The following is a 26235-nucleotide window of genomic DNA, read 5'->3' on the forward strand; positions in this document are numbered from 1 at the left end:
AGTATTTAAACCCACTAAAATGCAATGAGATTTCAAAATTGTATTGTATGGACAACATTCAAGTCTAAAACCAGACCTTCTATTTTATTTGATTAAATATGCCAACAGCCCAATGTAGCCTTAATTGTACAAGTTCTTGGGTACTTGTTCAACGGCTCTTCAAACCAGCGATTTAGCCATTGCATTGTTCCCATGGTAATAATTGCAATCCAGGCACATAGCTCCTGATTATATTGCAATGAGATGATATCATATGATTGTGATTCCATATCCTATTAGCTTCCCACAAGCAAAGAAAACATGGCCTTGCGTGGCTCTCACTTAATTATGGCAACAGGACTGCTGGAGCAGTGTTGCTATCATACTTTTAGGACTACATCACTTAGCAACGGCAATTATGGTTCCAGTTGCCATGATAACACATGGACTACCTGTACCATACAGTTATGAAACATTCATGGATTTGACTTTCTCTTTTGTTTTCACTGGCAGCCTTATCTTTTGCGACAAAAAATGACCAGTTAAACCAGGGGTGTCCAAACTTTTTGCAAGGAGGGCCAGATTTGGTGAGGTGAAAATGTGTGGGGCCGACCATTCAGCCCGACATTCTTTGAACCATTAACATTAATGTGCTGTGAAGAAAAAAACATTGGCCGATGGGGATGAGTGACAGGCTGAGCTGGTGGGGAGAAGAGGCTGCAATTGGCCCCCTGGGGCCAGACTTTGGACATGCCTGGTTAAATCTTTGAAAATAAAGCAAAAATATGAACGTTAAGTGATGTTATTTATTCTCATTGTAACAGCACAAAATCTTTTTTCTGCAGTACAGTAGTATGATATGCCCCATACTTAATTCATGCTATATGTAATTCTACTTCTACCTTTTTTTTAAAAAGGAGGCATGGTGGCTTAAAATATGCTGGAAAAGGTCTGGTGGTTCGAGTTCTACTACTGTGTGATGGAGCCTCACTCCTGCCAACCTAGTTTGAAAGCATGTAAATGCAAATAGACCAACAGGTACTACTTAGGTGGGAAGATAACAGCATTCCATGTTTCACACTGTGGCATGATGTCATGCTGGCCACAAGACCATGAAAACATCTTTGGACACTGCTGGTTCATTGGCTTAAAGAAAGAGATATGAAATCACTCCTAAAGACAGCTACTAGTGGGGTAAATTCTGCAGGGACACCTTTACCTTTTATCTCTTCTGAGGTTCAGCTATTTCTAAGTCATCTTTTCGTTTTGCCTTTTCAAGTACAGTGGCAATTTTGATCTTATCTGTATTACACAAAATTCTTCAAATATTCTATAAGCATTTCAGCGCAAAACAAACTGCCTTCATTTCTATGCTTATCTCATCCTATGGCTAATATTTTAGTTAAACAAATGAAAGGACATTTACAATTTGTCTCATAACAAATGAGATATAAAGGCACAGGAATAGATTTTAGAGCAGAATTGTGTGTTACGTTAGTAAATATGTTGCATTTCGAAACCTGTATTGCCGAGACAGAATAAAAATGATAGGTGTAGGTTTTTTCTCTCTGACTACTTATCAGGCTACTCTCCCAGGATTTTTGTTCTGATTTATGGAAAGGAGGTTAAATACAAGTATATATGTAGAGCAGAATCCTGGAGAATTAAGAAATCTATGGTTTGTTTTTTCCCTCTGCAGATCTTTATTAACAATGCAAGATGAATTCAGAATAGTAATCTGGAGGTATCAAATGTGCTTCCTAGTTGAAGACTGATGAGGTTTGTGTGGTTTTGAAATAATTGCTGGGAAATGGTCCTTGTAACCCATTCATATATTAGGGTTATCATATTGTTGTATACCCACTGTATTTTGTTCTTTTTCATTATTTTATTGTTCTATTATTTTATTTATGTTTACACTTTTCATTTTGTAAGGAATTGTCTCTCCTTTCCATTCAAGAAAGTAGAACTCTAGAAACAATTGGCATTTCAAAAGGAAACTTTTATTGAGCGAAAGTGATAGCAAGACAAAGAAAGCAGGATCTGAGCACTCCCGCACTCAATTCTGTTACATTAAAATCATTAGAGACCCGTCCCCCAGTCCGGTGTCAAATAAGCCAATCCACAGGTGCAAAGATGTTTTGAGAATTGCAGGCTGAGGTGGTGATAAGAAGCTGTTCTCAGGCATTGCTCCAGAGCTGAGACAAAACAGATGTCTCTCTCCCCCCTCCCCCTTGTTCTCAGGAAAGTAAATTAAAGCACAGGTTAGATAGGCACCAGAAGGTTATAAACTGAGGAATGCCTCCAGTCACCCTCTGCACCAGAATGGCAGCGTCACAATAAGGATCTATGGAACCTGACACATTTCTTCTCATGGTGAGATAGGCGGCAAATAAATTAAACGAATATATTGAGTTGGTATTATTTCTTCCATACGGTCATGGCTGTATTAATATGTAAGAAACAACCTAAAAAGCTTGAAAGCAATTCACCATCCCTGTATTAAAACTGAAACTAACTGCATTATATCTTTGTTGGACAAAAAGATACATACAACCATTAACTGCCATTCAAAAAATATCACCTCCAGAAACATTGGTGATTTAGTATTTATTAAAATGGCATTGTTTTACAAACCAATAGTGGAAGGGTATGGAAAAACAGTATGTGAGAAAGGCCAATTTTCTTCATACCAAGTTTGCTGCTGCTGATATCTATATGGATAAGCTGTTATAGAACTGAAGTACCCGTGCATTGGATAGGCCTGTGCAATATTAAAACTTTGTGATTCTCTAACACCAAAGTGACTAATAGTCTCTGTGTGAAACCTATTGTAGTATGCAGTATTCACTGTACATGCAGTTGCAGACACTGCAGGATTTAGTGGATATATTTCATAGGAATTAAATTCTTGGTAAGTCTGAGTCACTAAGTGGGAATTACTAGTTTGATAGAAGTACCATGAATAGTAAGGATAGACAGTCCTATAAATGTGCATAGATGTTCCCTCAAAATATTCATTTTGACTAATAACAGACCATTCATCAGAATTCTGGATATTGTCACTGAAAGAAGGTTCAGATTGGAAACTTTGTTGTTCCATGAATTTATTTAATTCTGTCACCATTGAAGACTCTGAGTTATATGGGGGTGGGTATTTGGGAATTTCAGATTTTTCGCTATTTGCACTATTGTCTGGACTGATGTCCATGCAGCATTCAGACTCTATATTTGAATAATTTTGATAACCACAACATTTTAAGTTTTGCTGTGCATTTTTTGTGGCCAGTAGAAAATCACCTTCACCTAATTTTTCCACTGAACTAATAGCTTCTTCAGATCTCTGAACTTTCACTGGAGATACAGACATACATTTATTTACATCACTACAGGATGAAAAGTATTCATCATGTTCCTTTGCATACTGACTGGTCTTTCTTCCCTTTTTGACACTTTTTATATCCTGCAAATTTTCCTGAATTGAAAATGCATCTGCATTATTCAATTTGAGTTCTGAGGTATTTGGTGGAGCATGAATAAGTTCACAGGGATAAGCATCTTTTACCTGTGAAAATGTGATTGATGTTCTCTCTCTCAAATTCCTATTGTTTCTATACTTAGTTTTCAGTAGAGTTTTTAACTGTGGTCCTTCACCTTCTGAGGATTTACACTTTCCATTGTTTCTGCAAAACAAACATCAGATTAATTTCCTACAATTTTTGAAATACTTTTTACAATATCAAAAGGGTGGAATGTTAAAATATCCTTCATTGTAAAATCAGATTCTCAATTCTCCAAATGTCTCAGAAGTGCTATGAAGAAAAGAATTCATTAAATCAGTCTGGAATTCATCAAATTTCTTGTCCTTATATTTATATTTACAATACAATACAATAGCAGAGTTACAAGGGACCTTGGAGGTCTTCTAGTCCAACCCCCTGCCTAGGCAGGAAACCCTATACTGTTTCAGACAAATGGCTATCCAACATCTTCTTAAAGACTTCCAGTGTTGGGGCATTCACAACTTCTGGAGGCAAGCTGTTCCTCTGATTAATTTATGAACCCAGAATGAGGCATTAAAGTAATGAAGATCAGGCTTATATAAGTTGCTTTTTAAATTTTGACTATAAATATCAAGGTCTAAGACTCATACATGTAAGCATAATCAGTACAGACTTAATTCTTGCTGCTGTCTGTATGTTTATATTTATGAACCCAGAATGGGGCTACTAATCAATAAAATTCAAAAAGAAAAAAATAAAATACAGAAACAAATCCCGCTGTAAAGATTGTCTCTAAAGAATCTTTTCATGAAGAAATATTGGATTCAGGATTCAAGGGAAATTGGAATTGTTATCAGCAGGATAGCCAAATGCTTTTCCAGAAATGGGAACAGGAGTTGGAAGAACTCCATTCCCCCATGTCAGAACTCAAGAGGTTAAATACAACTCAGCCTCTAAAACAAAGATACAAAAAGCATTTTGCAATCATCTCTGTTTTACCCTCTTTATATATATATAAAAGCCAAGTACCACTCACTCATCACGAAATCTCCAGAACCACAAAGCCTAAAAACTTGCAATTTGGCATGTTCCTCTTGGCTTCTAGGTGCTCGCTAAGAAAGGATTTTTCGAAATGACCATCAGCTGATTAGTATTTCTTATACAGTAATTAACACACTCTGATGCTAAGGAGTTCTACTCCCCCTCCCCACCTGAAAAGAACTCTGTTCCAACTGCCAGTTGTCTCAAATTTTGTTACCTCAGTTCAAACTGGCAGACATTCCACTCCTTCACTCAGGAGCGGTCTGGGGCTCCTTACAGTACTAAACATTGGTACCTCACCAAAATGTCTATGCCTTTCACCGGAACTGCTTCCAGACTTAAGGCAGCAGGAGTGATATTCCCTTGTGTTTCAATCACCGACCACCACCGAGCCAACGGATTGTGAATCAAATTTCTCCTGCATAGCAGGGGTGGGTTGTTGCCAGCATTACTGCCGGTTCGGCGCACAAAAAAAAGTTTAAAAATGAAATAATAAAAGATGTGAACAAATGCACTGTGTTTTTTTGTATTAAATCAATATTTATACTTATTATGTATACCTCACGTTTCTGCAGGCTTCTTTTTCATCTATCTTGGAAGTTGTCATCAATGAAGCAGCTACCTAAGAGATTAAAAATAGTAATATAAACTGAATTAAATGTTGTGTTTTTGTTTTACCAATGCTCCGCATATGCTTATTTGTGTTGCAAACTAAGTTTGCAGCATTTGTTTTTCCTGCAGTTGCAATAATGCATCTTCACAGCAATTAATAAGTTCTTTAACATAAAAGCTGTAATAATTGGAGGTATTGTGTGATTAAGAAAATTCTAAATTGTATAATGAGCAAAAGGAAGTGCTGATACAAAATTAATGGTAAAATTAAAAAAAACACAATATAGGGTCTTTGGAAAACATTCAAAGTTAAAAATTGATGTTATTAAAAGTCTATTAGAATGTTGGCAGTACAATTTCCAGGGTCAGGAAAAGTAAGAAAATCTGTGCATATGCTGCATATGGATGCAAATAGCCAGTAAAAGGTAATAGGAATTAATTATAACAAGAAACCTATGTAACTGAAAATAAAGCCACAATGCTTTTCACTTCACAGAGAATGCTGGGAACTATTCTTAGTAGGGTAATTGTAGGTCTAACATCCATTACGTCAAAACAAAGAAATGTAAACAACTTATTTCAAGGAACGTGTAGAATTTTTGAGGAAAAAAAAGGAACAAAAAGTGTGTATCAACCTTTTTCAATCTAGCTGAATTCCAAAACTGCCATTCTGAAAATTACGGATGTAGCTTGATGCCTCTGGAAGGCACATTCTCTAAGATAAAACTAAGAAAGGATTTCTCAGAATCTCAAGAATGACAGTATTCTCAAGTTATGTAAGGCAAGGATTTAGGCAAGATGTGTAGAATAAGATTTACTAGAACAGGGTGTGCTTTAAAATACTTAAAATTTATGTTGTTAAGCAGAAATAATCAATAATAACAAAAGTAACCCTATTTTTTCATCCAGTGTACCTAGTATCATCTTAAAAATCTGAAACTTGTCCATCTATGTTCTAGAGAACAATTTTTCTCACTTCATTAGCTTCACTGCTCCAATTCAAAAATTGGTCATTATCAGTGAAGTCAACAATGATTTGGAATACTGTATGGTTAATAGGACAATCTTTGTGTGCCTAATGCAATAATCAGAGACTTTGTTCAATAGATTATTAGCCATGATATAATACTCCGGGGATCCTAAATACAATTCACTTTGGTATATTAGAACTTCTATACATAACTAATCTTTTAAGTTTCATTGTTTTACTTCTTGGTTTATCTGGATATTTTATTTATTTATTTGTATTTTGCCCTTATTGTTTTTATAAATAACTCAAGGCAGTGAACATATCCAACACACCTTACTCCTATTTTCCCCGTAACAATAACCCTATCAGGTGGCTTGGGCTGAGAAAGAGAATGACTGGCCCAAAGTCACCCAGCTGGCTTTCACGGTCTCCCGTTTTCTAGACAGTGCCTTACCCACTATGCTGTTCAGATTTGCTTATTTTATCTCTTTTTATTTTTTAAGTTACATGGAAATCTCAGTATGGGATTGATGAGGCCACAGGATTGAAAAGCAAGATATATACACAACAGAAACTAATAAGATTCCAAAACATTAAGTTACATATTTTTATTTCCTTCGCAACAAAATCCATATTAACTGAACTGATTAAAAAAAAAACCATACTTGTATTTACTCTTTGTAACAATCTTTCTGAAAGCAGTTTACTGGCAAAATATACATGGATTAGAAAGTGTCCTGTATATACTGACAGTGACTCTCACTATGTTTTTTTAAACAGAAAAATTAGCATTCCTGAAGAAGCAGCTGCAGATAAGGGAACACTGAGTTTATGCAATCCAATTACAAGTGCTCAAGCATTCCAATAAAGCAGTTTACAAGGAACAAGGACAAGAGGTTTTCCATAATTTTCTTTAATAGCTCACTATCTTGAAAAGTCACGAGTACTGAAAGGATGGGGCTGACTCAATCTTGATGTAGTTTTGCCTCCATTTTCTAATAACAAGCAGTTGCTCTGTCAATACCCGCGGGACTTTCTTTCCATTTCTTTCTCTGCCGTAAAACAAGATCTAGGGCCCTGGAGAAGAAAGTTGGAAGGAAATGCTGTGATGTGCATCCCCAAAAATTCTGGGAATGGTTTATTTCAATCTATATATCACTAATCATACGATGAATTAATTCTAGTCTAAGAGTATGCAAATAGTCATTAAAGCAAACTTTTGAGACTTAAGACATTTTACTTACCGGTATGCAAAATTAAAAGGAAAAATCATCTGTTTTTTTTAAGTCAAATCCATATACACGGGTAGTCCTCAACCTATGATTACAATTGAGCCCAAAATTTCTGTTGTTAAGGAGACAGTTGTTAAGTGAGTTTTGCCCCATTTTACGACCTTTATTGCCATGGCTTTTAAGTGAATCACAGGAGATGTTAAGTTAGTTGTTAAGTGAATCTGGCTTTCCCATTGACATGGCTTGTTGGAAGGTTGCACAAGATGATCACTTGGTCCTAGAACACTGCAACCATCATAAATATGAATCAGTTGCCAAGGGGCTGAATTCTGATGATGACCATGGGGATGCTACAATGCCATAAGTCATTTTTTTTAGTGCTGTTGTAACTTTGAACAACCACTAAATAACTGTTGTAAGTTGAGGACTACCTGTACTATTCCATTTATGAAACTTTGAAATTGTAAAGCAGAGTTTTCCTTGTTTAGTCTTGTTATATTAATGCAAATAATGTACTGTGCTTGGTACATTACTTTTAAGTTCAAGAATGGAATTATGTACAGAGCAGGAATTGTCAAGGAAAGTAAATCAGAATCACCCAAATATTTATATGTGGTTATTTTTATTATTTATTAAATTTATAGGCCTCCTTACTCCCAAATAACAGAACAATCAGACAAAAACAAAAGTGGTACACAGTTACAATAAAAATCTTATTCTTTTTCCTTTAATTTTTTTCCCCACTTTGTATGGCGCCGAGGTGGCGCCGTGGTTTGGGTACAGTACTGAAGGCCACTACAGCTGACTGTTATCTGCAGTTCAGCGGTTCTAATCTCACCGGCTCAAGGTTAACTCAGCCTTCCATCCTTCCGAGGTAGGTGAAATGAGGACCCAGACTGTGGGGGCGATATGCTGACTCTGTAAACTGCTTAGAGAGGGCTGAAAGCCCTATGAAGTGGTATATAAGTCTAACTGCTATTGCTATAGTTTTGACAGTGTATGTGTATGTGTGTGTGTATATGTACACACTCACACATACACAGAAACTGGTGTATGGTATTAAGGACAAAGCAGAGGTTCCATTATTTCCTATGAGACCCCCATTATGATCTTAATCCACCTCTTTCAGCAATAGCAATAGCACTTAGATTATATACTGCTTTACAGCTCTCTCTAAGCAGTTTGAGTGTCAGCATATTGCCCCCAACCATCTGGGTCCTCAATTTACCAACCTTGGAAAGATGGAAGCTGAGTCAAACTTGAACCCAGTGAGATTTGAACTGTTAAATTGCAGGCAGCCGGCAGGCAGCAGAAGTAGCCTGCAGTATTGTACTCTAACCACTGCACCACTGTTTCTTAGAGGAAATACTGTACATCCAAATTATATCTGAAAGTTGTCAAATACAATAATTTGTAGGATAGAAAATACACCCCAGAAAGTACACTATCAGTAATCTTATTGCTCTTGAAAATAAAAAGTTCACGTATCATGTTCTGCAAGCCACCCAGAGTTGTCTTATGGGGGAAATGGGTGACATGTAAATTGAATAAATAAATAAGTGAATATACAAAGCACCATTTAGAGAAGGTGTTGGATAACCTTACCTTTTTCTTTTTGTTATGTGAGACATCAGTCTTTTCTTCTGATGGGCAGAGCTCGTCTTCTAAAGTTACATTAAATGGTCTTTTGTGTAGGATTTGGGAAGCCTGAAGATTTTGTTCACTGTGATCTAACCGTGTTCTTACAAGCTGCCGTTTCAACCGACAAGCTTTTCTCCAGTTTTTAAGCATTTGATGTATAACCACAGGAAGAGGTGATTTCCCCTGTTCGGAACAGATAAACTTCATATGTGCAATGGTTTTCATCACCTTCATAACGTGAGCCATTTTTCCTAAATCTTTTTGTCTGGATGTCATCAATTTCTCAAGAAGTTTAGAAAACTGGCTATAGTTACAGTCTAATTCAGAAACTGTACTTCCATAATTTAAAGCGATAGCATATGGTGCCAAATCTACACACATGGAAACAGGCGACTTGGATGTTCCTAACATTTTTCTTGTTTCTGAAAATTCCACAAATTCTCTTGTGAGAAGATGAAGCGCATATGAGCAATTTAAGGCTTCTGTATAGTTATAAATAAGGTTCAATTCATCCTGAAGTTCAAAGATGGAAGCCTCCACTGTTTCTAAAAGCTCATCTTTCCGATAAGACAGGAAAGCCATTTTTTCTTGGCACTGGAAAAGTTCAGGTAGAAGTGATAAATCAAACCATAGTAAACTACGAAATCGCGGATTATCTCCTTGTTTCTCTATTGAGTTTTTAAGGAAAAAAATAGTTTCATATGTCATTGCCAATTCAGTATATATTTCAACAGCTTCCGGCTTCAGAATGACAGGATTAAATCCTCCATTCTTCATGAAGTCCAATATATTTTCTTGGGTTATCAGTGTGGTTACATCCTCCTCTTGTAAAATCTGAAAATACTTTTTCAGCATTTCCATCTGCACTGTACATTTGCTCATGAGCTGTTGCAGTCTTCCAATATCGGCAGACTGTGCTTCATCCAAGATTTCACTCATATTACAACTATCTTGTAAAGTTAGAGACTTTCCAATGAAGCAATTTGCATCGTGTTCAGAGCAAACATCTTTACAGTTACAAGAGTCTTCTGCACATTTCTCAGTATATTCTCCAAAAGTTCTATTATCGTCATTTCCACATCTAGAATCTTCCATCATACGCTCATAAATATCAAAGAGCTTAGCCACAGTCATTTCATATATTTGGAGCACTTCTTTCCCATCCTTTGAATTGTTATTTAAAGATGAATTTCTTTCTTGCCAAACAAGATGTTTAGCAGCATCAAAAAAAATATGTTCCAGACCAAATAATGAAGTTTTAAGATTAAACTCTTCATGGGTACACGTCTTTACAAATTCAGTTTTTTTACCAATAATCTCAATAATAATCCAGAGATGATTATCTTTTTCAGCACTCAAATTCATGCCTGGAAGACTTTTAGATATATTTATTAAATCCATTGTATTTTTTCTTGAATCTTCTAGGTCTTCTATAAAATCTCCAAAGTTAGCGCCACAAATGAAAGGCACAGATAAAAAAAAATCAGATAAATTGGAAACCTGTTTCATTACTGATTCACATTCCTCTATTTCTCGCCTTAATTTCAACAAGCAATAATAAGAATTATTCTCAGATACAGTATTTTCAAAAGCTTCCATTAACTGCTTGTGGTAGATTTGTAATTCATTAAGGGGGTTGTATTTTAATCTCATCTGAAAAGCAGGATATAAATTTGATTGTTGTTGATAACCTGAATGCCCCCCAAACAGTTCACTATGCAGTGAATCATCATACCAAAGCAAACTTCGAAAAGTTGGCTCACCTTTTAAAAATCTTTTCTTATTCTCTATAAAATCTATTGTTTCCATTATAATTTGCAGCTCAACTAATGCTTCTATAGCACAAGGTTTTAATTTCTGACTCGCCTGCATATTTCCATTAGAGCTTCCAAGTATTTCCCTAGAAATCAGAGCATGCTCAAAAGAACAACCTTGCTTTTTTTCAAAAGCTGTAATGAACAAAGGAAGAGCACTTTTGCAATATGACACCTGTTCGTGCAGTATAATCAGAGATGAAGTTTTATCTGCCTTTTGTAAGATCTCTGATATTTTAGACTTGAAGTCACAGGATTTTAGACTGATTCCTACTTTGGAAAGTTTGCTATGATGGCTGAAATTGTTGCAATTATCAGAAGAGGTGCTTGAAAAATAGCGTTCATTTTGCTTGGCCTCAGTGCTAGTGAAGGGTTTATTTGTCTTATCAGGCAGGACATGATAAACTGCAGTTAGTAGAGAATTAAAATGAAACTGATCAAAGTTATAACCACTACCTGAGGAAGTCTGTTTGCATGTAGATTCCCTAAGTATGATATGATTTATTTGTTTCAAGTTTTTCTGCCTTAAATCTAGGTTATTTAATGACTTCAGAGGACTGTCATGGATTATATCTAGTCTTTTAATTGTAGAGTCATTCATGCTTTCTGGTAGTTCTCTTTCCTTTATATTTTCCTCTACAAGTTTCTGTAAAACACAACGATGAGATGATTGGCATAAATTATTATCTTCGAAGGATTGAGATAGCAGATCATCACTAGATGGTATTTTGTTAGTATTTCTTTGGGGTTCAACTGACTTGTTCAATGAGTTACAATGCCTATTCTCGGCATTATATATTTCCTGTTCAGTTGATTGACTAAATGAATTAAGGCAGGAATGTTCTGATTTTGAAAAAACCTGTTTACAATGAGAATCTAGTTTTTGCTTCTGTCTACTGGAAGATCCTGTTGGGATTTCAGAGCAATTAATACCTATATTTTTGTTTGATGAATTGTTTGTTTTTAATGACAATGACCTGTTGCTATGGATTTCTGAAGTTAACTGAACCACAGAGGTTTTAGCATTAACGTTCTCTTCTGTTAAGGGCCAAGTTGCCAATGAAGCATGACACTTTCCAGCACTCAAATTGATGTTTTCTTGCTGTAATGCAGATATTTCCAGAGTTTCTTTGTCATTGTTCATTTTTTTCAAATTGGGACAAGGTGCAGAAATAACATCTGACCCGAACACATTTATTTTTGCAGCAGATTCAAAAATTGGTTGAATTGATGGAGCAATTTTAACAGTACTCATCTTTACATGAGATTTGAACATTTCCTCACCATTTGTTTGCCTTCTTTGACAGGCAGTTAATTCCTTTCTTGTCATAGAAGAGTTAAATTGTTTTCCATCTGTTTTGCTTCTACAGGCATTCGTGTCAGAACTCAAAGTGCGCTTGTTTTCCATGGCTGTAATTACATTCTCTTGATTCTTTTCTTGTGTATTTCCAAAAAGGCCTTCCTCAGCAAATCTCTTGTTGCATATGATAGGCTCAGCGCTAAGTGGCTCTATACTTCTAATTTCTGTAGTATCTAAGATAGCATGTTTTTCAGAGACTGTTTTTATTGCTTTATTGTTCGCACAATCGCTGCTAAAAGATACATCTGTGCTGCAATCGAATGTTTCAAAAGAATCTAAGATACCGTTCGGTAAGATGTTTTTTGCTTTGGAGAATACACTATCTGGAGTTTTTCTTCCAGCTTTTGTTATTGTTTTTAAACTCTGAACATTCTTCCGAGCTTTTCTTAGGTGAAACATTGCACCCATTATTTTTTGAGATGACCATTTGGTTTTGCATAGCAATGCTTTAGTGTTGTCAAGGGCACTTAAAATATTCTTAATATGTTTTTCAGGCTGCTTGTTTTTTTTAAATTGTCCCTTGGATAGTGAAGAAATCTGGGATGAAGACTGTATGTTGAGTTCTTTCTTTTTGCGATGATGTTTTGAATTTTGCTGTCCCTTTGTGTATTTTTCCTTTTCCCCCCGTCTTGACCACTTAACACATTTTTTGGATGCTGAAGATTTAGTTGTACATTTTTCCATTTTAGTTTCTAATTTTGACTGAACTATATTGGTTATTGTAATTTGTAAATCAGGGCATGAAAATGTATTCAATAACTCAGTTCCTTTTTCCTCCCCAGATTTCTCCCTATATAAGGAATTATCTTTATTCGTCTTCAAAGTTGGATTTTTTGAAAGATTTTCGTTCGAGCCAGGTTTTCCAAACAGATTCTCCCAATCTAAACGTGCTTGTAAATAATAATAGACATTCTCTTCACTAATATTTCCATGATTATGTGGCTTGTGCCACACTGAGACGCCTTTCTTACACTCTTCTAGTACATTTTCAATCTCGCCACAAATGTCTAAGCTGTGGACGTTATCACTTTTCCTTTCTAAATCTTGCCCAGATATTTCAGGAACTTGACTACAAAAGCTATCAGAACTGGCATTTGAAGATGTATTTTCAGATTGTTTGTTGATTTCCGTATTTCCCATACTCCCCAAAGATATAGGAACTGATGTGAGTAACACTGTGTGATTTACTTTCTTGTGATCTGTCAAGTCATTATTTTTAGTAGGCAATGTTTGCAATTCTTCAAACTTCTCTTTGCAATGTTCTCTGTTAGTTAGCTCTGTTTCTATTAACGAGCTTCTTTGAAGATTCAAGTTAAAAAAAAAACCTGTGCTTTCTAAATCTAAAGTATCTGATTTTTTTGATGTTTCTGTATAATTGTTCATATTATCTGCGGGTTTCTTCAAAACCGTATCAGGTTCTTGCTTTTTTCTTGATGAGCTTTCTGTTGCATTTTTAAATGCAGCTTCTGTTGTAGATTGATAGTTTTTGCCTTCTTGTCCACATGGAACCTCCTCTTTTAATTGGTTTACATGTATTTCATTAAAGCATTTTTCCCCTGTGTTATTTGTTTCACAGTTTTTTTGTTCTTCAGTAAATAAGGAATTACATATCCTATCCTCAAAATTATTTTTGTCTAACAATGCTGGCTTGGAAAGACACATATTTTTTACACTAAGGCCTCTTCTAACAGCATCAGTTATACAGGTATCAGAAGGGTGATACCCGAGGCTCTCTATATTGCTAATTCTTTTGGCAGATTTTTCTTTGATACTGTTTATTGTATAATCATTATTTAGGGAGTTATTTGCTTTTTCAGATGCTGAATATATTTGCTTATCTTTTTGATTGCTTTCAGCCAAGTTAGTTTTTTTAGATTTTAGATTTAAAATTTTCAGAGCTTGATGCTTATTTTGTTCAAAATTCTCAGATGTGATTTCATTTGAAGGCCATTCATAAGCATACCTTTTTTTACAGCAGGCAGACTGAAAAGTATTACCACAATGCTCCCCTTTTGATGAAGTACAATTATTTGTTGCACATTTGGTGTCAAGTTGAATAGAATGCTCTATTTCAGAAGGAAAAATATCATCCCCTTGAAACTGGCTTTCCATTTCTCCTCGACTGTCTTTGCTAGTTATATTGTCAGGACTTAGTTTGCCTGTGGTTATACTGGTGTCATTACAAAAAGGTGGTTTCATAATAAGTTCTTCATTTTGCTTTACCACATTCTTTTCTCTTCTTGTTAATCTTGGATCTTTAATTAATCTTGAAGTAGTTACAGTACTTGAACCAATTTCCCAGTCAGAAAAATCTTCCAGATTTATATTTAAACTAGTCTTCTTATCATCCCCCATATGTTCACCTCTGATTGTTTCTGTACCAGATTTACATGGAATATTGGCTTTCATTTGTGTTAAATCCCATCTTGTAGCTGGCTTGTGTTTCTTTTTTTCACAGTGAATTTTGTTTTCAGAATCATTCCAGTTCTGTATGCCTTTAGAAACGGAAGAAGCTTCTCCAGATACATACATTTCTAATGGTTTTCTGAAATGTTCATAGATGAGTTGGCTTTTACCTATCCTTGTCACCCGTGTACAGTTTTCCAAAGGAATAACTCCTCCTGTTAAAGAGAAATATGATTTTTGAGAGTCATAATATTTTATATAAGGGAGGAAAAACATATTTTAACAGATAGTTATCTCTGACTCCTTGATAGGTGATGCACTAATGCGGGCTTTCTAATCATTCACCAAGTTTTTACAATAGCTAAAATGCCCAGGAATATTCTAACTGTATTATCTGTACAGCTGTGTGAAAAAGTTCTGCACGCTTTACGGTTCACAACATTTTTGGATAGGCCATTGATTTTATGATATTTTATGCTAACTACTATGCAAATATTGTTATATTTAAATAAATACTGGTGGTTTTGAAAAGCATAAGATTTTTGCAATTTGGTGCTGTTTGGATAGGGATTGTGAATTTTCTTGCATGCTTCCAATGCATGCTTCCAATGACTATGAAAACAGATTAACTGATGCATACCCAGTGGCATACGTGTTGCAATTAATAAGGCCGATGCTAGTGTTTTGTTAACATTTTTATTGTTTGTGGCCCTGAAAAGGACCATTTAGGTAACCAAACATGGTTACTAATATGAAATTAGCTAGCCCTTTATTGCTTATCACCAGGCGGCATCGCTTCGGCATAGACTGTATAAGCCTTTGCATGTGATCTTTGGTGACAATGTGGTGCCAGGCTGCAATAATGGATTCAATCAATTCCTGCTTGGTCTTCGGATGCTTCTTGCTTATTTCGTAACCAATCTTGGCCCACAAGTTCTCAATTGGATTCAAATCTGGGCTCTGAGCTGGCCAATCCAGGAGTCGAACGCCATGCTTCTTCATCCACTGCTGTACCGACTTGGCTTGATGACAAGAAGCGTTGTCATCCTGGAAGTAACAGTCCTTCCCTACAAGTTGCTGAGCTGAAGGAAGCTTGGTCTTTTCCAGGACTTCAACATACTGCTTGGAATTCATGATTCCCTGCACGATTTGTATCCGACCGATACCAGAAGCAGTGATATAGCTCCAGATCATCACGTGCAAGGGATGCTTCACAGATAGATTCAGGCAGTACGGCCTAAATTCTTCAGCTGGAAATCTTCTCACATACTTATTGCACTGATTCCCAGTTAAGTAGTAATTGCTCTCGTCACTGAAGATGCCCTTGGCCCACTGTTCATTGGTCCACTTGGCATACTTCTTGGCCCACACACATCGATGAGAGCGGTGAGCGTCTGTGAGCAAAGGTTTACTTCGAGCCCTGCAGCCTTTGAGCCCTCTGGCAAGCAGTCTGTGACGCACTGTGCTTGTGCACACTTTTACATCACGTTTCACCCCAAATTCTTGTAATCTGAGATGAGGTGAGCTTCCTGTCAGCCATCAAAATGTGTTGCAGAGCCCAATCTTGCTGTTTTGTCGACTTTCTTGGTCTTCCAGAGAGGAGCCTGTCATCAACTGAACCAGTTATTTGGTATTTTTCAACCGCTCTGCTCACTGTGGTGTGATGGCATTTCACTTTCTTGGCTATTTCTGTACAGGAGTAACCCTCTTCATGAAGCACAATGATGCGATGCCGCTGCTCAGTACTGGTGAAAGCAAAGGCCTTCATCCTTGCCCGCAGCCAGAGCTAAATTAAATTTCTCAATGCTTTGCATGCCGATTTACAGTCAGAGAATATGAGAACATGGATTGGCTCTTAGTTTTAGCCTCTGTGCATTTTGATTGGTCAGCCAAAGCTCACTGCTGATTGGCTACTTTTGATCCTAACATACTCAAAAATTCAAGTTGTGTTTGTTTTAGCACATAAACACACTCAAAACCTTAAAAAGACTTTGGTTATATTAATAAAAATTATGCATCTCAATCCGACTATAGAAATTTTCATCAAAGTACTAATTTTGCGTGGTTTCTATGAGTGAAAAGTTGATTAAACATGTAAATAAGCTTAAAACTGAAAACGTGCAGAACCTTTTCACACAGCTGTAACTTTAGGAAGCAAACTTATATTTATCTTTATTAAGTTTCAGTAAACAGTTATTCTAAGGGGGAAATTTTCCACAAACTCAATTTGGCTTATAAACAATTTTATACAAATCCAAAGATAAAACAAGTTGTACTATCAAAAAGTGAAGACTGACCAGTAGGATTAAAAAAAACTAAGAGGCATAGCAAATTTCTGTAGCAGCATTTACAGCAGAATTGCTATGTTCACATACTTGAGAAGTAATAATTTTGTATTTGCCTATGAATGATTTCTTGCTATTTTTCTGTTTTTTCCAAAGAGCAGTGACATAAAGAGGCAAACTATCAATACTTTCTGAACATAACATTAAAAACTCTGGCCACTTCCAGCCAAGAGTTTTATTACAGAATGACCCTCAGAATCTTATTGGAGTGGAAGCTTGTATTTGTAGCCTTTTTGTGCTTTCTCAACATTTCTCATATCTTTTTCCTTCGGTCAAAAATCTATCAGGTTGGAGGAAACATAGCAGCACAATACCTTTTCAATGGTAGCAAATGGAACAGACCATTGAAAATTTATTTTAGAAACTCTTTTTAAAAAGCCTGATCCTGTGCTGAGGGCTCAGAATAGTCTGATTAAGGATTAAGAAAAAGAGGAAGAGTAGTTCTGAAGGCAGCAGTGGGTGTTTGAGATCTCAATGTAATACTGTAACATGACAACATGACTAAAGAAACCACAGCTGAGCTGGATATCCAACCTTTAAGTAATGCAGGCACGCATCAAATGACAATCAGAAATGTGCTGTAAAAATCTACATGACCAGTAGATGGCAACAAAGTGTTCCAAATATATGTCTCTGCTTTAAATCTGCTGTAGTGTTTTATCAAACTTGGCAACTTTAAGATGTGTGGACTTCAATTTCCATAATTCCCCAGCTAGCATGAAGTGTACACAACGTTGCCAAGTTTAAAAAAATACTGATCTAATGCTTTTCCATTCCAGATCTCTGCATCCTAGCTATGAAGTTAAATGCAGAAGCTAAGAAGATGACATGAAACAATGTCTAAACATGAAAAACTGAGCAGAATCAAGGTAGAATACAATAAAATTAACATAAAAGCTCAAGAAAACTTACCAGTGTGTTTGGGTAATCTTTTAAGTTTACACTTCAAAGATGTTAGGAAGGAATCAGTCCCTCCTTTCTGATTAACAGATTTTACATGTATTACAGCATATGGAAGACATTGCCTAGGCTTATCCACAGGTTTTGAATGTTCATTATATTCATAAAAATATACCTGTAAATGGAAGTATTGTAAGAAAATAAAAATATACCTGGATAATTAACTTTAAACTTAGACAAAGACCAAAAATAGTGACCACACTGTGATCAAATATCAACAAAATGAGTGGTAAAACTTTTAATCTGTTGCAGCACCTCTCTTTTATAAAAGTATTATACAAACTAGGTGCAAAATGTACTGTTTTGTGAAGAGATTAAAGTATCTAATATAGGGGTGTCAATCTTGATCAGGCCACGAGCCGGATCGTGATGTTTTTTATCTTTGCAGAGCTGGGGTAGGAATGGCCTGCATGGGCTGTATCTGGCCTGTGGGCCACCAGTTTGATCGAATATGGGCTGCCAGTCCTGATCTAATATGACAATTTGTATCACATGCTTTCTAATTTTAATATAAAATTATTTGCTGAAGATTTAGGAAATTCAGGATAAAATGTCTGTGGAAAAATATTTAATAACATCTCAAAAGTGAAGCAGAATTAAAAATCCCCCTTCATCTATCAAATCTTTGACAACATTCATATTCTCTTACACGTGCTGCTCCTTACAGTATATATAGTTTTGGTTTTTTTTGCAGAAGCAGACAACTGAATTCAAAGAAAGACTGTATCTACTTTATACAGCACATCAACATCCAATTAATTTCTATATGGCTGGGGATCAGGTTACCTGAAATAATGTCTTTTTCCAAGAATCTCTACCTGTCCAATTTGATCCACCAGCTCAATATGGGTATGCTGTAGATCCTGTCAGCCAAAACGTGTTGACTAGCAGGATTTGGGGCCTTCTCTGCTGTAGTCCCTGCTTTGTGGAATATATTCCCTTTGGAAATTAAAATGGTCCAATCTTTTTGACCTTTTGTAAGGCTTTAAAAATTTGGCTATGTCTGTGGTTTGGAATGTGTTAGGATCCTGCTTCTTGATTTACTTATGGCCCTTCCTCAAATAATTATGACTGCCCTACCATCCCTGTGGTTACATGATCACATTTCAGGTGCTTGGAAACTGGCTTGCATTTATGACTGGTTGCAGTATCCCATGATCATATGATTTCAATTTGTGACATTTTTTGTTGTTTTCTGGCAAAAAATGCATGTTGGATAAGTTGGATTCAGACTTATGGCCACACCGTAACATACTTCATGACAGTCTATAAATGGTCATAAAATCGAGTCTGGCCATGTGGTGACTCAATGTGTGAGTACAATGATTTAGGACCAAAATTCCAGGGTCAATTGTGTTTGTAAAGTCATGGACTACTTGTAAAGAGACAATTTTTATTATAAAATATATATTGTGGCTCTTAAGCTTGGAGAAAACTGGGACATTTTCAAACCAACAATGGCTGAACAGAAAAAATCCAACCACAGAAATAATTCTAGGTACTTTATGATAAATTTCTCCTGCACTGAATCACTCCATTGGCCAGGATAAGATTTCCAGTTTTCCTGATGCTAATCTCTAGCACAGTTACTGAAAATACCAGCCCTTGATTCTTCAAGTGAAATGCTAGATTTTATCCCCGTTGAAGAGCCCAGAAAGAGGGTCTTCTTTATAATGAAGTCAGAAATAACTTCTTTCTCACCAAATACTTTTTTGTTTGACTAAATGTTATATAAGACTTTATTTAAGCTTTGCTATATTTTCTGAATATATAGTTTCTAAATTGTAGCCCCCTCCTTAAAATCCAATTATTCTAAACTTTAAAAAATGAAATAACTTCAAAAAAATAGAAATGTAGGATATCATGCTGTATCTTGTCAAAATAAAATCACTAAAGTATTACTTACCAAAGACCCAGTAGCCTGATCCTCCAAAGAATCCTTAAGTGAAGGATGAATTCTAGACATATGGCAATCAGAGTTTGGAGTTGGATCCAGTACAATTTTCTTTTGGCCTTTAGGTGGTTGAACTTTTTTAACTTTTCCTAAAAGAACCTAGAAATACAAAGCAAACAAAACCTTTTCATATATATATTTACACTAGTTAAATAGCAACGCAGTTCAACTGAGTTTTTTGGGTGATATGAAACTTGAAAAATAAAGTGCTTTATTGTATACCAGAATGTTATAGTTTTAAATTATTCCCAGTAATGACATTTAGAATTAATATTGGCATTCTGTAGACTACATACTATCTTCCATTTATAAGATCTTTCCATTGCACTATTAAAAACAGTAGCACATATGAAGATGGTGATTTTTGGGCTCAAAATATTATGACTTACCTTGTAAGATCTCTCTGGATAATAAGCCCAATTGGGCTTTTGAGCACATGTGCTAAAATAAGCCCTCCCAAAAAAATAAGCCCTCTCCAAAAATATTGCAACTCAGCAGCAGCTATTAGGTGACCATGCATGCTGCCTCCTGCACCTCAAAAATAATAAGATCTCCCCCAAAATAAGGCCAAACACTTTTTGGGGGGATCGAAAGAAAATAAGACCCTGTCTTATTTTCAGGGAAACACGGTGTACTGAGCTCATTATTAGGAAGACTCTTTGGGTACTTTAGGTAGAAAAATATGTAGATCTCCTTAATTATACTGACTTTTTTTTAATTCTGCTTGTGTTTTCCCACCTATCCTTCCCATTTTGCTTCTTTCCCATATTCTGCCAAAAATCCAAAAATGTCCAAAAATGCCAAGGACTGTCCTGTCCTTGGGGCCAAGAAAGGAATAAGTAAAACACCAAGTAAAACAAGGGGCATTATGATGGCAAATATCATGCAAAGGCTAAGTCTGAGTTTCAGCAAAATACTATAATAGGTTTACCACCATTATCAGTATTGCAAATAAGCTACAGAATGGCTTTCTGGGGAAAGGGATAGGAAGGGGAAAAAGATGTTGAAGTAATTTTTATAACAGATGAAATTCTTAGATTGCTGGACAGAATCTTATAAATTAACAGGTGTAGAGGAAGCTGCTGGCTTGCACCGATGGCTGCCCTCAATAAAGTCTGAATTTCAGACACAGTCTTCCTTTTTTCCTTGGATTCTTTGCCTAATGAGTTGTTTTTTAATTGAACTCTTCTCACCACATAGTTGGCTGAACAATAATTACAGATTCTGGTAAGCAGTTTTAGAAATAATCCTTGGAACAATCATGGACTTTGTTTCAATCAGCGGTGTCTGCACTAAGCTACAGAGGCATTAAAATAACACTCTCTCACATACAGACACAAATTGATGTCATCAATATGTAATATCAAATTCAAATAGATGTAAATAAAATTGTTTGCACGAGGACATTGTGAACACTTCATCATTTGTCTTCTTTTGCTTTCCCGATTTACTTATGTTTTTTAAAAAATGTGTAATTATACTTTTTCAGTTTTCCCATATCCTTATAATTGCTCATTTTAAATTTATATTCAAATCTGTTTGGAACAAATTCCTTCCACAGAATAAAGGCTATTTCAGGATCCAAACCAATGATTCCCCACATTACAGAGTAATTGCTTTACATTTTTAAAATATATAGATATATAAAGACTTACCCTGAATATAATGATATTTTCTACTGGAAATGAATGTTTGGATGCATAATTCAAAGCAATATCAATATATCGGAACAAATAAACTCCAAGTTGAGGATTTCCTAGTTCTTTCATAATGTTTATTTCTCTTTTGGAATCACCGGTACATAGGCCATTCTGACAAATTTGTGACACTTCATCTCTAGAGACAACTAAAAAGCTACAGAGCTCTTTATCTTGCTTTCCTTCTTCACGCAACTCAGTCCTAACAATGAAAAAGATGTTTTCAAGGCAGGTTCCACTCTTTATGCAAATTAATTAAAAAAGGTAGTAGCCAATTTCGTTGTTTCCTAGTAATATACTCTAGATTCCCCCTTTTAAGAGAAATGTGTCTGGCCCTGTCCATATAAAGCATCTTAGTATGCATCAATTATTGCAGTAGCTGAAATAATAACAATTTTCATATTTACTTTCATTATATTCTTGCTGCTATCAAATTATGGACTTCCTACTGAATGCCAGGTCACTCCATAACTGAAGTATTAGCCTGATACACTTCATTTCTTCTGTGTTCATGGTCTTAACATGATACAAATCATGTTTTTATTTATTACAATTATTTATATGTTCAACTAAATCCACTGGAATGGATGCTGTAATTGAACTTTGGCGGGGGGGGGGGGGGGAGCCAAGAAGTTTTAGAGCAAAGGTTATGGTATATGCTGAGGTAATTTATAATTAACTAGGATCTCTTGAATCTGTCCAGTACAATTTTCTAGGGACATTATTAAGAATTCCCTATTGTGTAATTTTTGTGGATTCTAGGGATAGGAATCTGAATTCAACTTTGCCATCAGAAATGTTCATTTGATATGTTGTTTTTTCAGGCAGTTCCCTAGTTGACCTTACAATATAATATTTTTGTCCACAGTTGGAGGGAGGCAGGATTGTGGATTTGTATTATAACTTATTAGTTCAAAATTTAGTCTCAATGGGCCTTAATGAATGAATCCTTAATTAAGTTGGCACCTGGAAAAATATAATTTACTGTATCCACACTGTATGAGATTGTTCTGCTTGGAAGAACTTTCCCCAATTTTAATTATTTAGCCAATATCCTATGCTCAGTTTATAGGATCGCTCTCACACATGCTATATTCATTCTTTTACCCCTTCATAGCTGGAAAGTTTAATAATATCCCAATGCAAAAGCATCTCTCTCTATCCCTATCAATTGGGGGAAAAAGAATCAATCTTCTATGTACTATTATATTGTTCTTTTTATAAGGCTTGGCAGGCTTTCATAGTTATGGCCCTATGGATTTATAGCCATTAATAGCTCTAAGTAGAATATTCTCTAGCCAACAGATTACCTGAGATTTCCACAAATATCAAGGATTTTACTCCATTGCTTTTTGACATTTAATAGTACAATAAACTTTTAAATAAATCTTTAAACTTTTCCAGAGGTTCCGTTAATGTATCTTTTGATTATATTTTTTAAAGTATTCTTTGGAGCATATTGTTTGGTTAACTTAAACAATGCTTTTTTGTTCTCTATATAGAAAACAAATGAATACCACTATTAATATTACTATTACATTCTGAATTTCAAGATAAAATGTCTTGCATGTTACAATACTGTGCATTTCTTAAACACTATAATTAACAGGAATCCTTCTCTTCATGAAGCTTGATGTCCCAGAGAGTAGGGACAGGATAGTTAGAATAGAAATAGATACCAGATGTGGTATTTGTGAGTGTTTAGTTCACTATTAGGAGAGATGATGCATTGCCAAAGACATGTATCACCCAGACAACTTAATTACCGTACAACTTAATTTTCCATTTCTTTCATCTCAATTTCAAAGCAAATGATCTTCAGCAATAATAATCTACACCTTCTCCAGCAACCTACAGTTAGTAGGTAGACCTATGACCACAATTGGGACCAGAATTTTGGTTGTTTGAATGAAGCATCATTAAGTGAGACACTGATGTGACTACTTCACTTAACAACTGCAGTCCCAGCACTCCTGATTGCAGTAGTTAAGTTTCCTAGGTCTGTAAGCAGATGGAGTGAAAGAGCTGCTTGCTGAAGGTTTTCTGCTCCTCTCCATCCTTACTGCTTCTTTGCTGGCTTCCCAACTGACTTTCTGGGGAAGATGGCAGGGAAGATTACATCACATACTGTTGGGGGGGGGGGGGAGGAGAAGGAAACATTTTATAATGACCAGAAGTGTTTTACAAGTCAGAAAGCACCCTTTCCAAGTCCATCGTAACTTCAAATGGTCTTTAAATGGCTATGTAAGGTGGAAAATAGAATAGATGGCTCCATTTTACTTGTTGCTTTGCCTCCTGCTTGCCCCAGCACTACCTACATTGGCATAAAACATGTAATAAAAATATTCCAATTTTCAAATTATAGCTTGTGCAAAAATATGGAGTACATTCAAGCCCACAGATTGCTTATATAATGCAGTATTTACTTACGCAATATGTAAAGATAAATTTCCAAAGCAAATTAGAGTTTAGAGTTTGTTATTATAATGTATAATACATTTCTGTGCTTTTAGTGCAGGAAACTTCATACCTCCTTCTCTCACACATATACACACCCAGATAATGGAAGTGATTAGAAATAAAATGCAATAAATAAACAAACAGAAAAAGGTGATTTTATTATTATATTTATCTGTATTATAAATATAGAAAGCCATAAATTTGCACAAACAGTTTAAAGATTAGGACTGATTTTAACACTAGGTTAGAGACCCAAGTAGAAATAAGACTGCCTACCAAGCATAGAGAATTTAATGTCTGATTTTACTCTGAAACTGGCCAAACTCAAGCAAAAATCCAGAATATTTACCCCATGATAACTACATAACTCCAATAGGATCACATACACACAATATCACAGGAGTACACCCCCCTCACATTTTGTAATTATTTAAGTATATCTTTTCATATGACAAAACTGAAGAAATGATACTTGTAAAGTAGTGAATATACAGCTTTTATAACAGTGGAAATACACAACACACATACACACACACACACACACACTCTAAAGGATGTGTCCAAAATAGTAGAGAAATTATCTGAAGCAATTAGAGTCTTGATGAATAGCAACTGATTGAAGCCTGCTGTATGGTTTATGACTGGAAGAAGGATTAGTTAATTGGGATCTCTGAACTTGATTACATGTTATATGTGCATTTTTCCTCACAGAAACATGTAACACTGACAAATACACCAGATTCAGACCAGAGAAGACACCAGTTCAAATCTTCATTCAAGCAGGCTGATCACTTTAGACTGATTACTATCTCAATTTGTTGTGAAGATGCCTGAGGAAAAGCTCAATCATGGGCAAAAAGTCCATTTAGTAAAATCATTAATAACCTGTATTTTTATGTTAAAACAATTCACCTTTTTGCAATGAATTCTTCTTCCAAATCTTTATTATGAACCATCTCTATTTTATGAAACTGCCATAAAGATTCCAAATGGCACTGTATATCAAGGCAATTTTCATTCAAACGTTGTTTAATCTCATTATAGTCCCTCTGATTAGCAAGGCACTCTGTTAAAAAATCTAAACATAAAGAAAATGAAACAAAAAACATTAAAAAATCAGCATTCTCACCATGGTAGAGAATACTGTAATTCTACAAAGATAATTTTAAATGTTTCAAAATTAATAAGAGCTGTGGTGGCACAGTGGTTTGTATTGCAGGCTAACTTTGCCCACTACCAGGAGTTTGATACTGACTGGTTCAAGGTTAACTCAACCTTCCAGCCTTCCAAGGTTGATAAAATGAGGACCCAGATTGTTGGGTCATTGCAAACCATCCAGGCAGTATTGTAAAGCATTATGGGGCATACATCTAAGTGCCCCATACATCTAAGTGTTATTGTTATTGCTAATTTGGAAAATTTCGGGGAAAAAATACTTTTCTAGCAATAAATGTTAGGAGAAGAAATAACTGGGGAGATATCTTTATCATGAACTTTAAAATGCATAATCTTATTTTAACTAAAGAAATTTGCAATGATTTCATCAGTCTATATTTTTGCTTTTAACATGACATATACTTTCTATATTATATTATAAGAACATGCATTGCAATTAAGGAACCTTCAGTCTCTAGTTTGAAACTTGATTCTTCCTCAGGTAAAACCCTGCATTAAAAATAACTGCAGGTTTTATTTCCACATTGATCAGCTGAGTTGAAGCCTCTACAATAATATATAAGAATTAAATAAATCTACCACTTTCTACAACAGGAATGGACACTTATTCAAATTAAATCTCCAGATTCTTTTTGCAGGGTAAGCTAGCCAAATTCAATCATAGAAAATAACTTAATGTTCTTAATGGGGCCACACAGTCTCCAAATATAAATGTTTACCTTTTCTGCTTCATATTGTTCCTTCTTTGATGGGAATATTTTAAAATTCTAGCTGTTCCTATTTTTTCTGTGCACAGAATGTTCCTTCTGTTTTATTCTTTAATTATGTTTTACCTTGTTCTTTGAATAAGCTTCTTTGCAATTAAAAAAACATATACAGTCCAATCAAGGCCATGATCAAGGGCAAGACCATTAGTACATACTCCAGTATTTGAAAGAGGAACTTCAGTGGTGAATTCCTACCGATTCGGATGAACCGGTAGTAGTTTGGCTGCCTGGGTCACTGGAACCGGCAGTGACCCAGGCCTGCCATGCCTCCAAACGGGTTCTCCGGATGGCACTGTCATCTTCTTTTTGAGTTTTGTG

At 35.5% G+C, this 26235-nt stretch overlaps 1 protein-coding gene across 2 annotated transcripts in view; it reads right to left on the reverse strand.

Annotated features, from left to right (window-relative positions):
* Nucleotides 1-1960: 1960 nt before the first annotated feature.
* The window catches only part of TEX15 (testis expressed 15, meiosis and synapsis associated), a 36043-nt gene continuing 11768 nt past the window's right edge, over nt 1961-26235 (reverse strand). Inside the window, exons 3-9 of one of the 2 annotated variants that reach the window (XM_087716359.1) lie at nt 24887-25052; nt 21473-21716; nt 19770-19916; nt 17816-17978; nt 8943-14773; nt 5084-5145; nt 1961-3662 (exon numbers count right to left, since the gene is read on the reverse strand). In XM_087716359.1, coding sequence (XP_087572485.1) covers nt 2609-3662; nt 5084-5145; nt 8943-14773; nt 17816-17978; nt 19770-19916; nt 21473-21716; nt 24887-25052 — 7667 coding nt within the window. In that variant the 3' untranslated portion in view covers nt 1961-2608. Of the gene's footprint in view, nt 3663-5083; nt 5146-6685; nt 7183-8942; nt 14774-17815; nt 17979-19769; nt 19917-21472; nt 21717-24886; nt 25053-26235 lie in introns of those variants that run through there. The other variant, XM_087716360.1, reaches the window with a different exon arrangement.

This window comes from Thamnophis sirtalis, unplaced genomic scaffold (genome assembly GCF_051295495.1).
Source record: "Thamnophis sirtalis isolate CommonGarterSnake01/CBP01778 unplaced genomic scaffold, rThaSir2_p1.2 scaffold_5, whole genome shotgun sequence".
Taxonomy (NCBI): Eukaryota; Metazoa; Chordata; class Lepidosauria; order Squamata; family Natricidae; genus Thamnophis; species Thamnophis sirtalis.